Genomic DNA, 19,818 nt, shown 5'->3' with positions numbered 1-19,818 from the left:
AGGGCTACAAAGGCAAATGAGAGGTAGTAGATTGATTTGATCGATTGTGTAGTTGAAATACCTCAATCAGGCGTCACCCCTGTGTACAACAAGAAATAATTAGCAAACAACAAAGATAGCAGCACAGTCATGGTTTCCCATTGTTGCTTGAGTGTAACACCCTAAAATTGCACTCTTTTGAAATAGCATGAATTGATTAAATTATGTAATTGTGTGAGCATTCAAACATAGGAAATAATAATTTTTGTTGAGTTAAAATCAATCCTAAGGCTAGACACATGTTGTTGCATTTATGCTGGTGCATTTGTTTTTTTACTATCTGGTTTGATCCAAACTCAAACTGAATTGAAAATCCATATTAAAATGGATTTGGAAAATTAAATTTGGAAAAATGAAAAAAGGAATTCTTTTCCTTCACCCTCTTTCCCTCTTTGCCTATTATAATATTACGCAAATAAGTTCATATTAAACTTAATTGCGTAATATTACTCCAAATATACAATAGGCAAACAAAACTCTGTATTTTATTTTTTCGCCAGGGGTAAAATGGTCATTTTACCCTTGACTTAACACTGTCAAGTGCTAAAAATGAACGGAAGGCCATAGAAGGAAGATAATTTCATTTTGGGACCATACAGGTAAGTTCAAAAAAAATCGGGCTATACAAGGAAGAGCCATTTTTTCAAGGCTATACAGGTAAATATCTCTTAATCATATGCATGTGTCTACCTTGATACCCGTAGGGAATTATCTTATTTGATATCCTGGTTCCTTGTCACCTCGGGAATTGTTTGCATATGGGCAGCATATGCTAGTGCTCAATTAATTATGATCATGAACTGTAACTTGATTAATGGAATATGCAACGAGAAATAAAAGATGCTTTTCGAGAAACATGAATAAAGGGTGAGAGCATTTGGCTTTATACATGCTGCTCTTGTCCTCCCTAAGGACTTATCTGTAAGTGACCATTTGAGACTTACAGTACAACTATGAGTGCTACATGGCTCTGGTTTTAATTAGTTAAGTATGAGGACCTTTTCTAGCTTGTTAGTGTTTACATGAAAGGCGCAAGAGGGGCTTGACAAGTTGGGTATAGTGTAGCCTCTATTCTTAAGTGTATAGCCTGCACGAAATGTGCCATATGAAAGGGGCTCTATATCCCCTTGCCACGAAAATCTAGCGGCTACTAACTTGTTTGGTAAACTTTAAAATGCTTCATAGTGAACCCTACCGACCTTCTTTGGAAGTGGGTCAAGGGGATGATCGCCTAGATATAATGGCATCAGATATCCTTAGAATGACTTGATCTCCAAGCGGGTGGATTTGCCTCACGTTTAGAGGCCTCATCCCTCGTTGTCTTCAGCCTCGTAGACAAGCATGGCTCGGGTACACAAGCGGTGAACGTACCCCGGGCCCATATATCCAACACGCGGTGGCTAGGGTGAGGGGTGCCTTGTCCAGGAGACGAGAAGCGGTCGTAGGTGGGCACCGGAGGTGTAGAGGCATTGGCAGCATTGGGTACAATGGCAGGGAAAGGGGGGAGGCAAATGGAGAAAAAGAACTGAAATTACATGTCATCAGTGGCTATGGTAGGTAATTTCCACCAACCGCACAAGGAGATACAAAATAATGCAAGTGTTTTTGGAACACCTCTTGAGGAGCTCCATGAAATCTACGAATCTAGCTACTAAGGGGCTATTTGGTAGAGCTCCACCAGCTCCAAATTCACTAAAACTACATTAGGATCCAACTTTTGTAGCCAAACGCTTTTGGATCTAGCAGCTCCACCATGGATCTACTCCATCAAAATTGTGAATCTGCCCCTAGATTCACCAAATTGGTGGGAATAGCTCAGGGGTGCTCCACCAAATCCAAGTTTGGTAGAGTTGGACAAAATTACTCACCATACCACTCATTACATAGAAAAACAGTTCGATTATTTTTCTTCCGGTCGCTTCTTCCTCCCGAGCTCTGTCACGAAGAACCCACCGAGCATCCATGTGGGCCACAGCGCACCCCGCCGGCCAGCCATCCTGCCCATGCTAGCTGTCGACGTCCCTGGAAAGGTCACTTCGCCACGCTCACGAGCCCACCGACTAGGGGCGTGCCTGCCTTGGCCAAGGTTGCGCCCGCCAGTCGGGGCCACACTGGCCAAGGTTGAAGCTACTAGACAGGGCCGCGCCCGCTGGTTGATACCATGCTCCACTGGTCGGGGCTGAGTTTCCATGGTGCGCCCGCTGGCTAGGGCCGGGGCTACTATGGCTGCGCCCGCCCACCTCCGAGTATGTCGGCCATGAGCAAACTATGCCCGCCCGCGCGAGGATACTAGTAGCGAGCTCCATCTCCTCTGCCCCGCTGTGCTGCACAGTAGGGAGAAGAAAGAGATGGAGAGCTCTGACGCATGGAGCCCTAGTGGCGGTGAGATAGATTGGGAGGTGGAGCTGTACAAATGCTTTGGTGAATATCAGATCCACGAGGGATCTAGGTGAATCCTCAATCCAGATTTCATGGGGCTATGTTGTTTACCAAAAAATTTGTAGAGTGAGGCTATTTTTTGTAGATCTGAAAGTGATCGAGCTCTTCTAGGACCTAGATATGGATGTCACATGGGATTCATGCATTAACTCTCATAATCTTATATTGCTAGCTAATTTCATACTTACCCCCATTTTTTATAAACCTTTGACTTTTTTTATAGAATCAATCTTTGACTTAGCTTTAAAGTTTTGCACATTATACGTAGGATAGTCCTCGATAGGAAGAATGAAGCTTGCACGTGATCATACCATCAAATAGTAAATATCATTCCAACAATGATCGTGAATTGATATGCCAAGGATGAAATAGTTGATGATCACCGCTTTCACACTCAATTTCAACTTGAGTATTACAACTCTATGTTTGTTGACAAAAGCAACCGTTTTTTTACAATTTGGCCCTTTTTTGAAAGTTTCTCACAAATAGACCCCTGGCAGAAAGAATTCAGGAAATGGACCCTTAGCTCAGCGCCATTTATGCTGGCACTGAGCTCGGCGCCACCGTCTCTGGCGCCGAGCTCCTAAGCACGGTCGATGCCCTGCCAGGGGGCTCAGCACCAGAGTGACTGGCGCCAAGCTCGGTGCCATACTGAGTGGCGCCGAGGTCCCTGCATTTAACCCCAGCCCAACCTTGTTGCCCGAGCGTTCTTCCTCTTCTTTCTCCTCCCTCTCGGGTTTTCTCTCCCCACTTCACCCTACCTCATGAATCAACATATTGGACCTTGAAAACCTTGATTTGATCCGTAGATCTTCGAGAGCAAGACATCCTCGCTCACCTCCTTGTTTTTTTCGCATCGATTTGGTATATATTAGTCGGATTTTTGAACCTAAGAATCATCATCACTTAGGGTTTCATTGTATCCCTCAATATATGTATTATACAACCGTAGGTTGATTCCAAGGCATTGAAAAAGCTAGCAAACCTAGGCGCATGTAGTTATGTTATGGGTTCATTGTTGTGGATCAAATGAGAAACCCTAGGTTTAGGGTATAATGGTAACTGCTTTCGGTTCTTAGAACGAAATTGGTTGTATTGTAGTTATGGTTCTCATTGATATTTATTTGTGATGTTTTGATTTATGTTTGTTAAATTACATCCATTTTGTTAGATGCAAGAAATGTTTCAGGAGGAGTTTTGGCGAAAACGGGGTCGTCCTCGAGAATTATACCCCGACGCGTCTAGCAAAGATGCCCCCATCCCTCCTGACCTTCCTGTCCCTAACTGTGACTGTGGTTTCCTGGCCCATATTTTTCAGTCGAAACATCCGGACACAGCCGCGTGTTGCTTCTACACATGTAGTCGGTTTAATGTAAGAAATTGTTTGCACTATCATTTTTTTTTATTTATGTAAGTATGGTACTAATATTTTGTTAGAATCTTGTTGTGTAGGACCAGGAGAGGTGCTTTTTCTTTTAGTGGATCAATGGTGTAGACAAGTTTGATCCTAGGTACCTCTTTTTCGATGATTGGTTTAGAGGGAGACATCCACGTGAGCACTTCAAGCGGTGGGTTCCACCCCCCCTAACCCTCCGGCAATGACGGCTAAGGAGAAGCACCTAGCCGCAGTTAGACGACTCGAGGAACCTCCTCTATGCGATTGTGGAGATCGAGCTATGATAAACCCTGAGAATGATGAGTTGCTTACTCAGTACGTTTCAGACTGAGGATTTAGAAGTGCATTTGCCCCTATGTCTACTGTCGGCACGTAGTTGTAGTATTAATATATTGTGTAATGTGGCATAGTATCGAACTTTTCATTATGTGGTTGTTTTTATTATCTATGGTCTTAATATTCTGCTTAATGATACGGGCGTTAATGATACGGGCGTATTTAAATTTGAACACGTGCTGCAAAAAAACTTAACAACGTATGACATTATATAAATCAACACACGAAACACATTAAATGGCATGTGACTATATGTACCAAACCTGGGTACAGAGTTTTCTTTGACTAAACCTAACATGCCTTAGGTAATTAAACCATGCCTTAGGTAATTAAACCTAACATGCCTTAGGTAATTAAACCTGGGTACATGTGAAAAAGATAAAGTCATCCTAGTAGTGTGGCCACATAGCAAATTGTGTTGCACCTTCTCTATAGTATCCTCCCGTTGTTGGTGGTGGTGGTGGCGGGGGTGATGGGGGAGGCCCCTTGTTCTTGTGGTTAGGGCAGGTGCAATATGGATCATTGTAGAGTGCCTCCTGTGAATTGGCACCATTATTGTTGTCGTCCTGTTTGTCGTCCTTGTAACCGCTGCTAACTTCCCTTTCTAGATCGAAGATACGGTCCTGTAGGTAGTAGATGTACTCCGCATGTGGATAAATAGGTTGAGGATCGACCCACCTACTGAACCCACAGTTTTCTTCGGCCAAGGAAGACTATAATAAGTATGTCGTGTAAGTGATATACAAGACAAACATATTGAAGAAACAAATAGTAATAGCAATTACCCGTGCTCGTGGGCATTTGAAGAAACGATGACCTCCATCTATTCCCTCGGTGAACATCTGCACTAGGTAGTCCTCACCATGCATGCATTTTGGCCACTCTTCTTTCCTTTCATCGTATCCTCTCAGTGGTGTCTCTTTGGTGAAATCACTTTTGCTCTCAACTGGGAATCTCTCATAAAGAGCTTCCTCAAAGAAATCAGGACCAAGAGGACCCTCCCACCCCTAGGTAGTTTCCTTCCCCTTTCCTCTCCCTCTGGACGACCCTCCAGACATTAGTACTGCAACGAAAGCAAATGCTGAGGAGTGTTCTTCTTCCTTATTGTTTGTGTGAATGAGAGGGAGTGAGTGGTTATTTATAGGTTGAGAGGAGGAATGGAGGCCTCTCAATGTGCCATGTCAGCGATCTGTGTGCCTCTTCACCTCAGCCCTTGGATCAAACAGTCATAAGATGGATGGTGGAGATAGAGTGGAGTTGTGCTTCCTTGCATGCCAGTACTATATCAGTGATGTGATAATTCGATGCTGTTCGTGTATCTGAAAAGTCTATGTTTGTTGTCTGAAAAGCATAGATTTGTTCACTGTTGCTTGGTAATCCTAGATTCATCTACAAAGCGTATGTACAATATTTCCTGGATTATACACGTTCTAATAAATTTATAGTTAATCTGTGTACTACATTTGTGCCTTTGTATAAGTGTAGTATGATTAAAGGTTCACGGAAAAAATTCACAAGATACGGTCTTGTATTAGGAGCATCCACAGTTACAAACAGAGACATCAATATATATTCCAAACATTTAATCATCCAAGGAGTATAATGCAACCACAACGAATATCACAACCAACATAATATGTCATGCAAAGTCCAAATAGTCCACAATGTCCATACAGTCCTGAATAGTTACAGAAAAGTAAATTCAAAATCCATAATAGTTCATACTAACACCTACCACATCCCTCACTGCCTCCTACTCTTGCCCTTACCCTTGTGACCCAGAGCGTTGGTGCCTGGAGTGTAAGGGTCATGCGGATGGCGTCACCTAGTGCCTAGAGGCAGTGTAGGATGAGTCGAGGGAGTGTCATGGAGCTAAGAGGGGCCAAGCTCATCGTGCCTCTTGTCCACATCATCGTCGTCGTCATCTTCCTCGTCCTCATCCCCGTCCCTTGTAGCTGCTTGACTAGAGGAACCCAAGCCTCCTCTTCCTACGGAAGGAACGTACATGTCTTGCGTCGTGTCTGTCATGCAACCACAACGACTAGCCGCACGGCGTAGACGACGTGACAGCCTCTGTTGTATAAAACTATGTTAATTGAAAGAATATAACGTATTAATGATATGTTTGAAAGAATATTTTAAATGTTACGTCTAGGAAGCCAAGTATGTAGTCATCATTGACTCTCGGCCGAACGCGCTCGATCTCTTCAACTAAGCATTTCAGTGTATTGCCCTACAACAAAGTTCTCAATAATAATACTTCTGAACAGATAGCATTTAGTTTTGTTTTCTTTTGTACAAGAATCTAACTTATTATAAGGGTTATACGGCTCGAAGGTTGCACTAACTACAATAGATAACTCCTAATGTTGGTCCAAGAACGCCGAATGTATTGTTATGTAACTCAACGTAAAAAAATAAGGCGATTGGCTTACCACTCTGTCCAAGATCGGTCTTGCCTCCACCTGCCTTCCTGCACGAGTCGACTGGTCGTACGCCGTGTCTTCATCGTCGGAGGACTCGATGTCGGCGTAGTCAGCTTCGGTCCACTGTAGCCTCAGCCTGCACCGTGTCGTACGCTGGTACCAAGCTTGGTACCGCCTGAACTCATGGTTCATGTGCGGCTCATTGTTGTCGTCCACGTTGTCATGCATCTCCTCCCATTCCTCAATGTAGGACTGGTGGTGCCTCTCCTAGTCAAAAATCTTCTTGTTCCTCTGACGATCCAACCTGCACGTATGTCATCGTTATATGAATCCACGTAAGTGTCACCATATTAATAGAAATGGACCATCATCATGAGACATTTGAAATATCAAAACACTTACTTGTGTAAGTCAATGCCAGTCGAGAACAGAGCCATAGGCCAAAGCTGTCTCACTCCAAATTGGCGTGCAACCCTATCTGGCAGGTGGTACTTGATAGCATAGAAGCAGATTAGAGGGCACCTCATCCTATAGAAGTAGTCATCGGCCCCACAGACGTTGCTCAGCTGAAAAGGAAGTGCATCCTCTCCACCATACGACTCCCACTCCACCTGCAACATGTCCAAAAAAGATGTTAGATGGTATACTAATCCTTTTCAAAGCAGCATGGAAAATAAAATTTACTTACACTAGACGCCATCAGCGTATCTAGCTCATTCGTGTACTCAATATACGCCCGGTCTATCCTCGTGTGCGGAACCCTGACCTGGTTCCAAAGGTATGCCCACATCGGCTAGCGACATGGAGGCTGACCTTGGAACCACTCACGATGAGCCAGAACCTCTGGATGACCAACTAGAAGATGAGCCCACATCCACAGCTATAACAGGTACACGCATCCACCAAGTGACGGGTTGGATGTAGACCGACGACACCCCTCGCACAGCGGTCGGTATAGAAAACACAAGACTGCAGAGCCCCAGCTGTACTGACCCGCCTGGTCCCAGTCACTGAGGCAGTGGATCCACATCTAGGACGCACTATCACCCATGGCGTCGGGAAAGAGAACATAGGCAAAAAGGTGTAGGATCCACGCCCGGTAGTAGTACCCAACCGTCTCCTCATCTGTCTCCTCGGGGCACTGTGCGAACTCTGCACATAGCTAGGAGATGGGAACTCTAGAAGTGCGAGCCCCTTGCTCGCCAAGCTCACACCCAAGGAAGACCTCCACTCGTGCTCTCTAGCCCTCTAACCTACACTGCCCGGTGACTGGGTTGCCATGAATCCTTAGGCCTAGCATCTTCTGACAGTCCTGGAGTGAGACTGTCATCTCCCTAAAAGGTAGGTGGAAGCTATGAGTCTCCGGCCGCCACCTATATTTAAGACAAAGCAAGATTACTTGTCAAAAAGTCAATCGCATGAACAAATGGCCATGAATGGAGGCAATGATTCACTTTAATACCTGTCTTCCAACGCGGTTATCGCCGCTGAGTTGAACTTGGGCAACCCATGATGAACCTAAAAGGAGATGACATCCAGGCTAGCTCTTTGCAGGAAAGGAGTGTACCTATCATCGTACCGAATGTCCAAGAACCCACTGTGGGTCCTAGAACGAAGGTGCGGAAGGTCCTACATCGAATAAAACATAGTCACATGTTACTTCACGAACACATGTACGAATAAAACTTATAGATTATTACCTGCCCCAACGCAACGAGACGTCCTCGGTGGGTTGCCTCGTACGTCGGGTCGAGCAGGTGGAATTGCTCCATCCTACAAAAAGTGAATGAATTAGAATTCCAATATACAATGAAACATGAACTTATAAATGTATAAGTAATTGACACAAATACAAGCATAAATTGAGACATGCATAATTAAATATATGAATAAGACAAATATAAAATAATACTATAAACCAATAGTCCTACCTCACTAATCTGCCAACGGCAACTTCGTGAGTTATGGCCAAGTCTACCGCACTTGCCACACTCGTACTGCTCGGGATCAATAACAAATGGAGTTCCTCTCCCACGCCTAGTTCTTCCGGGTATCTGATCCATAACCATCCTGTGCCTCGTCCTCTACCTTGATCCACGCTTGTTCCAACAGTAAGCTGGATCCACAATGTACTTTGGCCCATCATATGGAGGCCACTTTCTAGGGTCCTGGAAAGGCATGAAGCGGGGGCTCCATGTGTTCACAAGCGTGTTGACACTGAACTCGTGAGGTATCCTCCTCTCGATATTATAGTTGTGATGCCTAGCTGCTGCCACCAAATGAGAACATACAAAGTGGTATTGCCTAGGTTTACCACAAGTGCACTTGAAATCTTAGAGGACAACCACATGTATCCTCGACTCTCGGACCTCGCCGTCGGACATTGTACTGCCCCTATGCTCGACCTGATAAGTCCCTATGGCGTGGTCAAAGCATGCAACCTCATGTGTGCCAGCCCTTTCTCTTGCCTTCTCTAGATGTGCCTTTAGTTTCGGAGCCCATATCTCTCCATCACTCCGCAACTGCAATGCATGGGCGTGTCTATCGTTGAACCAGGCAACAAGCTTATAGAAGGTGAATTGAACGATTGCATTCACAGGCATACCACGTATCCCCAATAGCAACTTATTAAATGACTCTGCCATGTTGCTGCACTGAAACTCGTACCTCCAGCCACCGGCATCATGAGCTCTCGTCCATTTCTCCAAATCCCTCATCAAACCAGTGAGCCATTGTCTACCTTCTGCATTTGATGCGGTTCTGACCTGCTCCAACTTTTCCTTAAAGTACTTGTCCTCAAGCTGTCGAGCAGCCTCCTAGAACAGATCAAAGTTACCCTTGACATCATCCTTCTAGTCCCCATACCCATCCTCCTAGTCCCCATATATCATCTTCCACGCTCGCTGCTTAGCCCTCCATGCTTTACCATAAGTTATCACATATCCTCCATACAACGCTTCAACGGTCCTGATAATTGTCCTCACCTTCATGTTGGGTTCTCCCTGCAAAATTCCCATCAACCGCTTGGCAATGAGGGTAGATGTCAACTGCCGATGCCTCAGTGTCAGCTCATGGTCAGCACAATTGTGTGGCCCGACAACTTTTGTGATCTTCCATTTTTCGGTTACCTGTTGCTTCCTTGCACAAACCCTCCATGGGCAGCATTCCTTCTCACACACAACTGTGTAATGGCGCTCCACATATGAATGCAATACCCTGTAAGGCCTCTTTCGTATCACTACAAAAGCCTGCAACCACCTCTTCAAAGCAGGGAGGTCATTGAACACCCTCCCATTCTCAATTACCATGTTAGGACCGGCCTTAGGAGCTTCTAGGAGCTCATCATCACGTCCTTCTACAAACGCCTGATCGGAATGAGCAAGATCGCTAAACTCGTGAACTCTAGGATCACGGCGGTCGGGAAAGATACGCCTCATCATCTCAACGTCACTCTCCGTCAGCTCTCCAACAGGGCGATCATCATCAGAATCAAGAGCCCTAGCCATCTCATATGGCTCCGAATCATACATAATTTCAACACTATTTGACCCACGGAATCCATCTCCAAACTGCACTTGCGCAGCAACAGGAGGCACATCCACATTCTCAGGAATGTCTCCTGCAACATCATTACAGAAATGAGGAAAGAATGAAAGAAATAGATGTAAGGAATGGGGTAAGCCCATGCGGTTAAGACACTTACTCGGTTGATTCTGTGTCAAAGGGATCTCATAAGGAGGATCTGCCACAGAAAAATGAGTCTAACAACCATCTCCAAATACCATATTAGGGGCAGATTGAGCATCGGGAACCATAGGTGCAATCTGCACATGCAGGTAAGGTTCCAGAACGGGAGGGTCAATGTATGCCTAATGATCCATTGTTGGGGTAAACCCATGAGGGATGGGATCAACTAACACCCGATGCACAACCACATCCAAACATTGCAGCTGGCTCTTCATAGCCGATCTTACATAGTTCTTCCACTGATCCGCACAACCAATTGAGATCATTCGCCTAAAGATGTTCGGAGGACAACCTAGGTGTAGTACACCATCAACTACAATGCCATCATCTCCAAGGCAATGCAGCTCCTCCCGAGCCCTTGCAACCATGTCACTAAATGAAGGTCTATCATTGAATAGCACAGGCACGCTTTGCATGTCAAGAAACTCAACATATCCATAGCGATCACTTTCAACGGTGCCTCCATGATATATGGTCACTAGGTTATCCATCTATTTCAAACAAGTAACGAAACACATTTCCTTTAGTCCAAATTAGACGATAGATAGTACCTAACAAGTACTTTCTAACTACAAACAAAGTAATCAAGATAATAACTACGAATATATTTACAATGTACTCACTAAATAGCTAGATCATAGGTAGATAACTAAAAATGTTACATATCTAAGTAGCTATCTAACTATATCTATGTGCCTATGTGTCTATGTTTCTATCTATCTACATATATATCTCACTAGATCACTAACTAAGTCAACTACCTGAGTCATCACATTAACTAATAAATTACAAATACCAACTAAGTAGGTACATTGCATATTCATAATTTTTACCTGTCTGGGCCGGCGGACGATGGGCGTGGGTCAGGCCGAAGATAGACGACTACGGTGGCGCGACAGACGACAGCGGTGGCGTGCGGCGACCGCGGGATGCCCGGGGCTACGCGCGACGAGTCCGGCTCGACGGGCGCGGCCTAGGGCCGACGGTGGAGGGCAAGGCGCGGTGCGGCGGCCAACCACGGGAGACAGCGCGGCGAGGGGCGCGGCGCGGGGCGCGGGGCAGCCTCGGTGCGGCACGGGGCGGGGGGCGCGGGCACGGCCTCGGGCGCGGGCGCGGGAGCAGGCGCGGCCTCGGAGCGGCGAGGGGCACGGCGCGGGGTGGGGGGGCCTCGACGCGGCGACGGGCGCGGTGCGGGGCGGCGGGGCGGGGCGGGGTCGGCGCGGCGAGGGGCGCGGCACGGGCTGCGGAGGCAGCCCGTGGTGCGGGCTTGGAGCGGCGCGGCGTGGGAGCGGGCGCGGAAGCAGGCGCGGCGGCGCGCGGTCGGCGCTGGGGCGCGGGCTCGGCGCGCGGCGCGGGCGCGATGCCGAGCAGTGGCGTCGGCGCGGGCGCGGCGCGGTGGTGGCCGAGGTGGCACGGGCGCGGAGGCGGCGGTGGCGCGGGCAAGGGCGGCGGTGTCAGCAGGGCTAGGGCACGAGAGGAAGAAGAGAGAGGACCGGGGCAGGCTCGGTAGATATTTCCGAGCTCGGCGCCAGAGTGACTGGCGCCGAGCTCGGCGCCAAGATCTACGACACCGAGCTCGGCGCCAGTCACTCTGGCGCCGAGCCCCCTGGCAGGGCATCGATCGTGCCCAGGAGCTCGGCGCCAGAGACGGTGGCGCCAAGCTCGGCGCCAGCATAAATGGCGCCGAGCTAAGGGTCCATTTCCTGAATTCTTTCTGCCAGGGGTCTATTTGTGTGAAACTTTAAAAAAAGGGCCAAATTGTAAAAAATTCGGCAAAAGCAACAAGCTTTTTAGGCACAGATTCATTGATTGGGATCGTTGCTTGTCTATAAATGATGAACCTCTCTCTCAAGTCTCAAGCCTTAAATTTGTTAGCTGCCAAGGGTTGTAATAAGCACATCATGTGCCTTAGATATAATTGGTCGGATGAAGTTATAGCACAATTTTATGCCACCCTTTGGATTTGTGGTGATGCAAACAACACCCATCTAGGCCAAGCAATTAACTTTTCTATTGAGGGTGTGGATTATCCATGCTCATATGCTACGTTTGCCACAATTCTTGGGTTCACTTGTGCTGACTATGACAATAATGAGAAAATGGTCCTTTCTACATACAAAGTGCCTACCAATGAGGACACAGCTCACATGTATGTCGCTGATGCAGAACTTGACAACATTGGCAAGGCTAACAACATGAAGCCATTTTTTCAGTATCTCAATCTTTTGGTTCGCAACTTTGTGTATTTGATTTGATTTTGGATTGGAATATTGCAATGCAGCTGCAATCATCAAAAGAGCATCGCTCTTGCACCATATATTATGAAGATGATTGAGCATGTCACTAAGACTGAGTATGTCACCGATGTGGTACATGGTCCGTATTTTCCCAGTCAAGATTGATTTAGAAGCTAAGTCAAAGCGCAGTCATTCTCGTGGCACTTCTCAGGGGATCCATGGTTCACCTCATGCTCCTCCTACTGCTTCTCCATCTCCAGACTACCTTTTCTTAGCCCCGTGAGCGGCGCAGCTTGATTGTGAGGATGTTGAAGTCACTGCTTGGTGCGTGTGCAAACTTCGCAGAACGACAATATCAGTTTGAGTTGCACATGACTGAACACATAAGGAGGATTGACAGTCGGACTCGGCAGCTTTGTGACCAAGCACATATTCCAGTTTCTCCACTTCGTGAGGATGCGTTTGTGGTGCCTCCTGGATCCCTCCACTTGCCACTTTGACTACTCTCAGTTTCCTGAGGAGGATGCATATGAGGGAGCAATGCGGACCAGCGAGCTCAGCCTTGGGATCAGTGGGAGCCAGCCCCACAATACAGTCAGCCACTACAACAACTTGCCTCTCCTCCGTCCGCTTCTTAGACTCAGTGAGACCAGCAGCAGTACACAGAGCAGCCCTGCACACAGCAACAGCAGTAGTCTAGTGGGCAACAGTGGCAATGGTAGCACAAAGGCTTTCAGACTCCCTAGCCCGCTCGTCCTTCAGGCAATGTCCCGTCTTCTTCAGTTGGTTTCTCCACCATCTTCACTGATCTTCGTGACTTCGATATGAATTGAGATTTGTCTTGTTTCTTCCCTTTTTGGTGCTTGACGACAAGGGGGAGAAGATCTTAGTGCATTCATGTCGATTTATTATCTATCTTTATCTATTATGCTGTATCATTTGTGGACCTCTTTATCTCTCATGTGATGTTGGTGATGGACTTTATCTATGTGGTGCTACGTTTGGACCTTAATCTCGTGGCAAGACATTTATGTATGGGCTATGTAAGACTTTGTGATGAACAATGATAGTAAGCTAGTTGTAGAACTTCATTTATGCAAGACCATATTGTTGCTAGCTTGTGTCGGCTTATATCTTTGTGATGATGTATTGTTTCTTTTTGTTTATTGGGTGATATATATTTGTCATATATGCATCATAGTTTTATTGCCTCACACATTGTTGCATCCCCCACAAATTCATATGCATAGGGGGAGCCCACACATTTCCTAATTTTGTGCAAATGTGGTGTTTCGTGGCCTTGAAACAATTCAATTCTATATGCACAGATTTAGGGGGAGCAAATTCTATGATTATGAATTGAAATGTGTTTCAATTATAATATTTTTTGTAAGCTTCGATTTGGTTGTCATCAGTCACCAAAAAGAGAGAGATTTAAAGTGCATTAGCCCTCGTTGTGGGTTTTGGTGGATTAATGACAAGCAATCAAAGATTTAATTTGTTATCAAGTGTTTGAGCAGGTTTAATCTAAGTCAAAATGGCGCATTTAAGGAATAACGACCCTCCAGTTTATTCAAAGATGAGTTGTGGCATATGGAGCATCAAAGTGTTTTATATTCTTTATCTTTCGCATTTGAGTATAGGAAAATGCCGCACTATAAAGAGAGATTCAAAGTATTGATCTTGCAGGTGTCTCAAAGCTCAAAAAGTGGCCAACTAACCCCTTTATTTACCCAAACATCCCTGCGAAAAAGGTTTAAGCAAAAACTATTTTTTAATTGGCCCTAGCTTAAAGCTCCTACCAGAGCTCCAGTTCTGCAAACCGGAGCTCCGGGATTTACTCTAAAATTATTTATTCTGAACCTGAGCACCTCCACTAGAGGTCTAGTTCTCCAAACCGGAGCTCTGGTTCTGAGTAGACTAACTTGCTCTAGATTCATTTTTGGAGCTCCAGTTCCCAACGGAGGTCCGATTTTTGGCATTTCAACACTCCAACGGCTGAGAGGGGTCGTATTTAAATTCCCTCTCTCTCTTCGGCCATACCTCTTCACCTACCTTGAGCCAAAACGCCCGTGCGCCATTACTCTCCATTCCCCCCTCTCTCTCTCTCTCTCTCTCACACACACACACACCTTGCTTTGACTTGAGAGCTTGTTCTAAGTGTGGATTTGAGAGGAGACTTGCTTCACAGTTGAGATTTGAGCCCGTAAACTTCACATAGATTCTCTCGAACATTTGAGACTTCTACAAGGCCTGCTTTGAGTTTATTACTCTTGGGTTCTTAAATCCTAGATGGCAAGGAGTTGTCCGAGAGCTCCCAACTTGTGGATCCGCCTCAATAAGTTTGTATTACCCATTTCTTGTTAGTGGATTTCTCAAGTGAACTTCGTGATCACTTTGAGAGAGGCAAGGAGGTGGAATAGACTTCTGAATTTTGTGGTCACCTCAACAACGGGTACATAGGCATTCCTGTGGTTTGGCCGAACCTCTCAGATTAAATTGTGTCTCTTGTGATCTACTTGTTCTCGTTGTTTTGTGCTATTTATTGTGAAATACTAGGTATATTTGAGTGCTAGGAATCATTGGAACACAACTCTATATTCACTCTACAAGTGGTGGTAACGAATTGTATCTCATTTAGATTGTAGATCTTGTAGTTTGAGTAGGGGTTCAGCTTAGATTAGACATCTGGTTTTCATTGGATATCCGGTGTCAAAATCCGTCCGTACTAATTTCCTTTTGGATTACGTCTAATCATTGGATCCTTTCACCCTTCCCTCTTTTCCTAGGAATGATGGACCCTTGCTTTCCTATCCTCCAGCATGTTTCTACTGTCCCCCCTCAGCCGAAGGCCCGGCTCACGGCCCAAATCTTCCCCAGGGCACGTCCGCACCAGGACATCGGCGTCTCCTCTCGACCTCCCCGGCTCTCCCGCACCCCGCACGCTCTCGCTCGCTGCCTCGACCTCGAGGGAGTTAGGGCGTAGCGCCGCAGGCTACAGCGGCAGCCGCCAGACGCGAAGTCGTGGAGACTCCCAGCACAGGACGGTCTGAGGCTCCGAGCGGCCAGCCGGCGAGTAGGGAGCAGCGCAGGTCCGCCCATCCGCAGGTCGCCCGGCAGGGGGCCTTTCTCTTCTTCTGGATTGAAATTTGTAAGTTCAAACCCAGTCAATTGGCTTCCCAATTTCCCATTCAATACATTACAGAACAATTTGGGAATCACTTGCAAATCAAATTGTAACGAGGGAGAATGAGTCACAACAATTTTGTGAATCACTTGCAAATCAAATTGTAATGAGGGAGAATGAGTCAGTCCGCAAATTGATTTACTATTCAATGAATTTATGAAATCATGCTCAATTTATATATTTGCTATATGTTATACAAGAGAACTATGCAGTGTTATACATGCCAGGCTTTAGGATTTTATTAGGTTGCCAAAAAAAAATTGACACCGTTTCATATTTTCAATACCCATGGCCAAAATCCTAGGCCCGCCATTGTTGGTAGATGACACCTCCGTCGCCATCCCCAACTTCAGTTAGGGTTTTGACTCGTTCGTGGCCAGCCCTGAAGATGTCGCGGACCCTGGTGCAGCCGGTGGGGCAGAAGCGCCTCACCAACGGGGCGGTGGTGCAGCTGCGCAAGCACGGCCAGCGCTTCGAGATCGCGTGCTTCCCTAACAAGGTGCTCTCCTTGGCGCTCCCGCGTCGAGAAGGACATCGACGAGGTGCTCCAGTCCCACACCGTCTACTCCAACGTCTCCAAGGGCGTCCTCGCCAAGTCCAAGGACCTCATTAAGGCCTTCGGCACCGATGACCAGACCCAAATCTGCATCTAGGTACCTTTCGAATCCCCTCTACAATCCAATGCAGTCCCCCAGGCTCCCTCCCTGTGACCACGTCTTGCTGCTTCTTCATATTCTGGAGAAATGGGAACTCCAGGTCTCCGGCAAGGAGAGGGAGGCTGCAGCTTTCTAGCCAGTTCCGTGATATCGCCACCATCGTCATGGAGAAGACCATCAACCCGGAGACCCGCCGCCCCTACACCATCACCATGATTGAGCGCCTCATGCACGAGATACATTTTGCTGTCGACCCAAATCTTACCTCCAAGGAACAGGTACCTAGATATCATCATCTGGTTGGATGGAATTATTAATTCAGCAATTTTGCTAATAGGTAGGGGTAGGGCTACCGATTGGGTTTGAGTTTTGTTATACAACACTGAATTTATCATCATGTAGGGGTGGTTTTTATTTTTACAACACTGAATTCATCATCATATATACCTTAGCCTGTTGCTCTTTATCTATGTGTGTTTCAATAGCTGGCCAATTTTTTCTTTTCTATACTAGATTGAAACAAGAACAATGATGTGATGACTCATGAATTAATTTCTCGTTTCTCTTCCTGTAGAGTTGCAATTGCAACTTAACACCATTAACCTAACCTTGATATGTCCTGGTTTCTGGTGACACTATTTTCTGGAGATACTGCTGTTTCATGATAACAGCGGTAGCAGTTTGTGTATCAGAATTCTATAGAGAATTTTCTGTTCAGTGTTTGTGCCTGACAATTGGCTGTATGCAAAAAGGTAGGTGCCTTCTTATTTCTGATGGATTTGCTAACGCTGCAATATTGCTAATAGGATGGGCGAATGATTGAGTTTTGGGTTTAAGTTTTACAACACTGAATTCATCGCATATAGCATAACCAAAGATAGCATAGCTAAAGTTTGCATGGCCATTGACTGTGTATCAGATACACCTTGATTCTGAATTTGTATACTTCAATGAATGATTATGGGCGATATTTTGTATAGCATAGTACTTAGAAGCTTGTCAATATTAGCTGCTCGCTGGACATGATGATAGACACAGAGCTACTTGACCATGTGAAATTCCTTTGTCGACCACTCTTACATGCTTTTTTTTATCGGTGTTCTCTTTGGTCTTGCAGGCTCTAAAGGTTATCAAGAAGCTCATAGAACACTTCCCCATAAGCGTGCACCACTGAGGGTGCGGTTCACTGCACCAAAGCTCAATTTTACTGGCCTGATGGAAAAGATTGCTGAATGGAATGCTACTGTGATTTCAAAGGATGAATCTGGTACTCAGCCTTCTATTGTAAGTCTTTTAATTCTTTTTTTGTTTTCTGGTCATTCGTGTGTCACGTGATTCTGATATCGGCTAGTAGTTATTTGTCTCACATGATTAACAGCCGCCTAGAAGCTTGGTCCTTGTTACCTATAGTTGATTTTTTAAAAATCGCAACGCTCCAGTTGGCCCATGGGAGGTGCCTAGCGCCTGATCCCCAATTAGAAAGAATAGGTGGAGATTATGCGCCTACAAAGTGTGCTGGTTTTAGTGTTTTTTTCCTTTTTTCGCGTTGCTGATGGGATCAATTTGCTGAAACCAAAATGCCTCTCTATGCTGAACCTTATTATCAGTAGTTTACTACATTTAACTGTGGATTTGGATACTTTTTTACAGGTATGTGAGATTGAGCCATCTATTCTGCACTCGTGTGAGGAGCGGCTGAAGGATGTGCAAGGGAGGGTGGAAGTGCTGTCTGTCTCAGCGCATGCAGAGGGTGGTCCATCTGTGGAGCAACATGACAGTGTTGAAGTGCCACAAGCAACTCCTGCAAAGGAGCCCGATGCTGTTGCTCAGATAAGTGAGAATGCAGAAACAGAGCATTTCTAGTGAAAGCCAGGGCAGTGCACGAGGCAAGCAGCAGAGAAGGTGCAGAGAGTGTGATGTGCTCGTGGGGGACAAGCTATACAGAGAGCACTGCAAGAGTGGGTGGCACAAGCACACCTAGGCGCGCCACAAGAACGGGCTCCCCCCTCTGAGCCAAGAGGAGTGCATGGTGGAGATGGAATTGGCCGACTCCAAGAAGGACCTTAAAGACTACGATTTCTGATGAGGTTAGTTGGAAGTTCCTTTCACACGTGAACTTGTGTTTGGGTACCGATGCTGTCTGTCTAATGCTTCCTATGACCCATCTTATCCAGGATGATTAACAAGGGGTGTACAGGGCATGGAGTTGTTGCCAGTTTTTTTTTCTTTCTTTCTTTTTTTTAAGTGAGGAGCGAGAGCACATGGTCGTTTTCTGATCTCATGCTGTATAGTTGAGCAGTGAACCTAGTTTTGTGAGATGTGAGGAATTGTTAGGATGAAATGGTTTAGCCACATCATTGAACTGCAAATAAGTCTGGGAGTACAACCTGGCTGTCTGGATGGCTTTGTATAGTAGCCGAATGAACTTGGTAGTGGCACATGGCTGCTCGTTGGGCGTTGGCTGTTCTGTAACGGCACCCTATGCGGGCTAGAAAGTAGAACCTTTATGATGGATCAAGTTATTTAATAGTACGACTTATATGACTTATCTGTATCCTTTCTGGTTGTTTGGTTTGTGGTAGCCTCGCCTTTTGTTGTTGCTACACCTGATGGTAAGTTCATTTGAGATGGCGAAGCTGACATGAGCCGGCTTGGTAGCTGTTTTATATTGGGAGAAGAAAACTTGTGGCATGGTTTTTCTGTTTGGGATTGCGAAAGGAAATTTACATTTGCTTGGAGACGGCTAAATGCATGGCGTTGCTGCTGACCAAAAAATAGTTCCATGCATCCTAAGGTTTTGTTTGGATGTATGTGTATCCATCTTAATCCGCAAGTGGAATGGCATGAAATTTAGTTCAATTCTACTACAATTCACTTCAACACACGTGGATTGAGATAAATACATGACAAAGCCTATTATGGCTGCCTAATTAAAAGAAAGATACACAGCCATGCAAAGTGTTGAATTTATATACTCATTGAATATGAATCGATAACGGTAAATCAAACTGTGTCCATGAGGCTGTGTTCGCTTCTGCTTCTGGCAGCTTCAGCTACATTATGCTGCAGCTTCGAACGGGCCCAAAAGGCATCCATAGAAAATTAGAAGAATAATAAGCAAATAACAAAAGGAGAACTCTGATTAGAAGTTTTTACACTGATAAAAAAAAAGTGTTATTTGGCGGAGCAACCCATCTGATTAAAAGAAAATATAGAAATTTGACGCGTGTGTCTTTTCTTATTGGACTAATGCTCATGCTATGCCTATTGTAAACACTTGCTAATGTGATGATACAATCCAACAATAACACCTAAAATACAAGACTCATTCATCCTTTAGATAGCACTATAGAAA

At 45.7% G+C, this 19,818-nt stretch overlaps 1 protein-coding gene and 1 pseudogene across 1 annotated transcript; one reads left to right on the top strand and one right to left on the bottom strand.

Moving 5' to 3' along the window:
- Positions 1 to 11,356: 11,356 nt before the first annotated feature.
- LOC136499435 (uncharacterized) lies at positions 11,357 to 12,001 on the bottom strand. The gene has a single exon (XM_066495091.1). The coding sequence runs from the start codon at positions 11,999 to 12,001 to the stop codon at positions 11,357 to 11,359; it is 645 nt and encodes a 214-aa protein (XP_066351188.1).
- Positions 12,002 to 15,246: 3,245 nt separating this feature from the next.
- Positions 15,247 to 18,546, top strand: LOC136501009 (uncharacterized; annotated as a pseudogene).
- The last annotated feature ends 1,272 nt before the right edge of the window (positions 18,547 to 19,818 follow it).

This window comes from Miscanthus floridulus, chromosome 13 (assembly GCF_019320115.1).
Source record: "Miscanthus floridulus cultivar M001 chromosome 13, ASM1932011v1, whole genome shotgun sequence".
NCBI classification, from domain to species: domain Eukaryota; kingdom Viridiplantae; phylum Streptophyta; class Magnoliopsida; order Poales; family Poaceae; genus Miscanthus; species Miscanthus floridulus.
Note: the sequence above shows the minus strand (reverse complement) of the source record. Positions and strands in the feature narration are given on the sequence as shown.

Excerpts from the sequence above, each read along its gene's own strand:
- LOC136499435 (XM_066495091.1), bottom strand. The coding sequence starts at position 12,001 with ATGCCCTGCCAGGGGGCTCGGCGCCAGAGTGACTGGCGCCGAGCTCGG.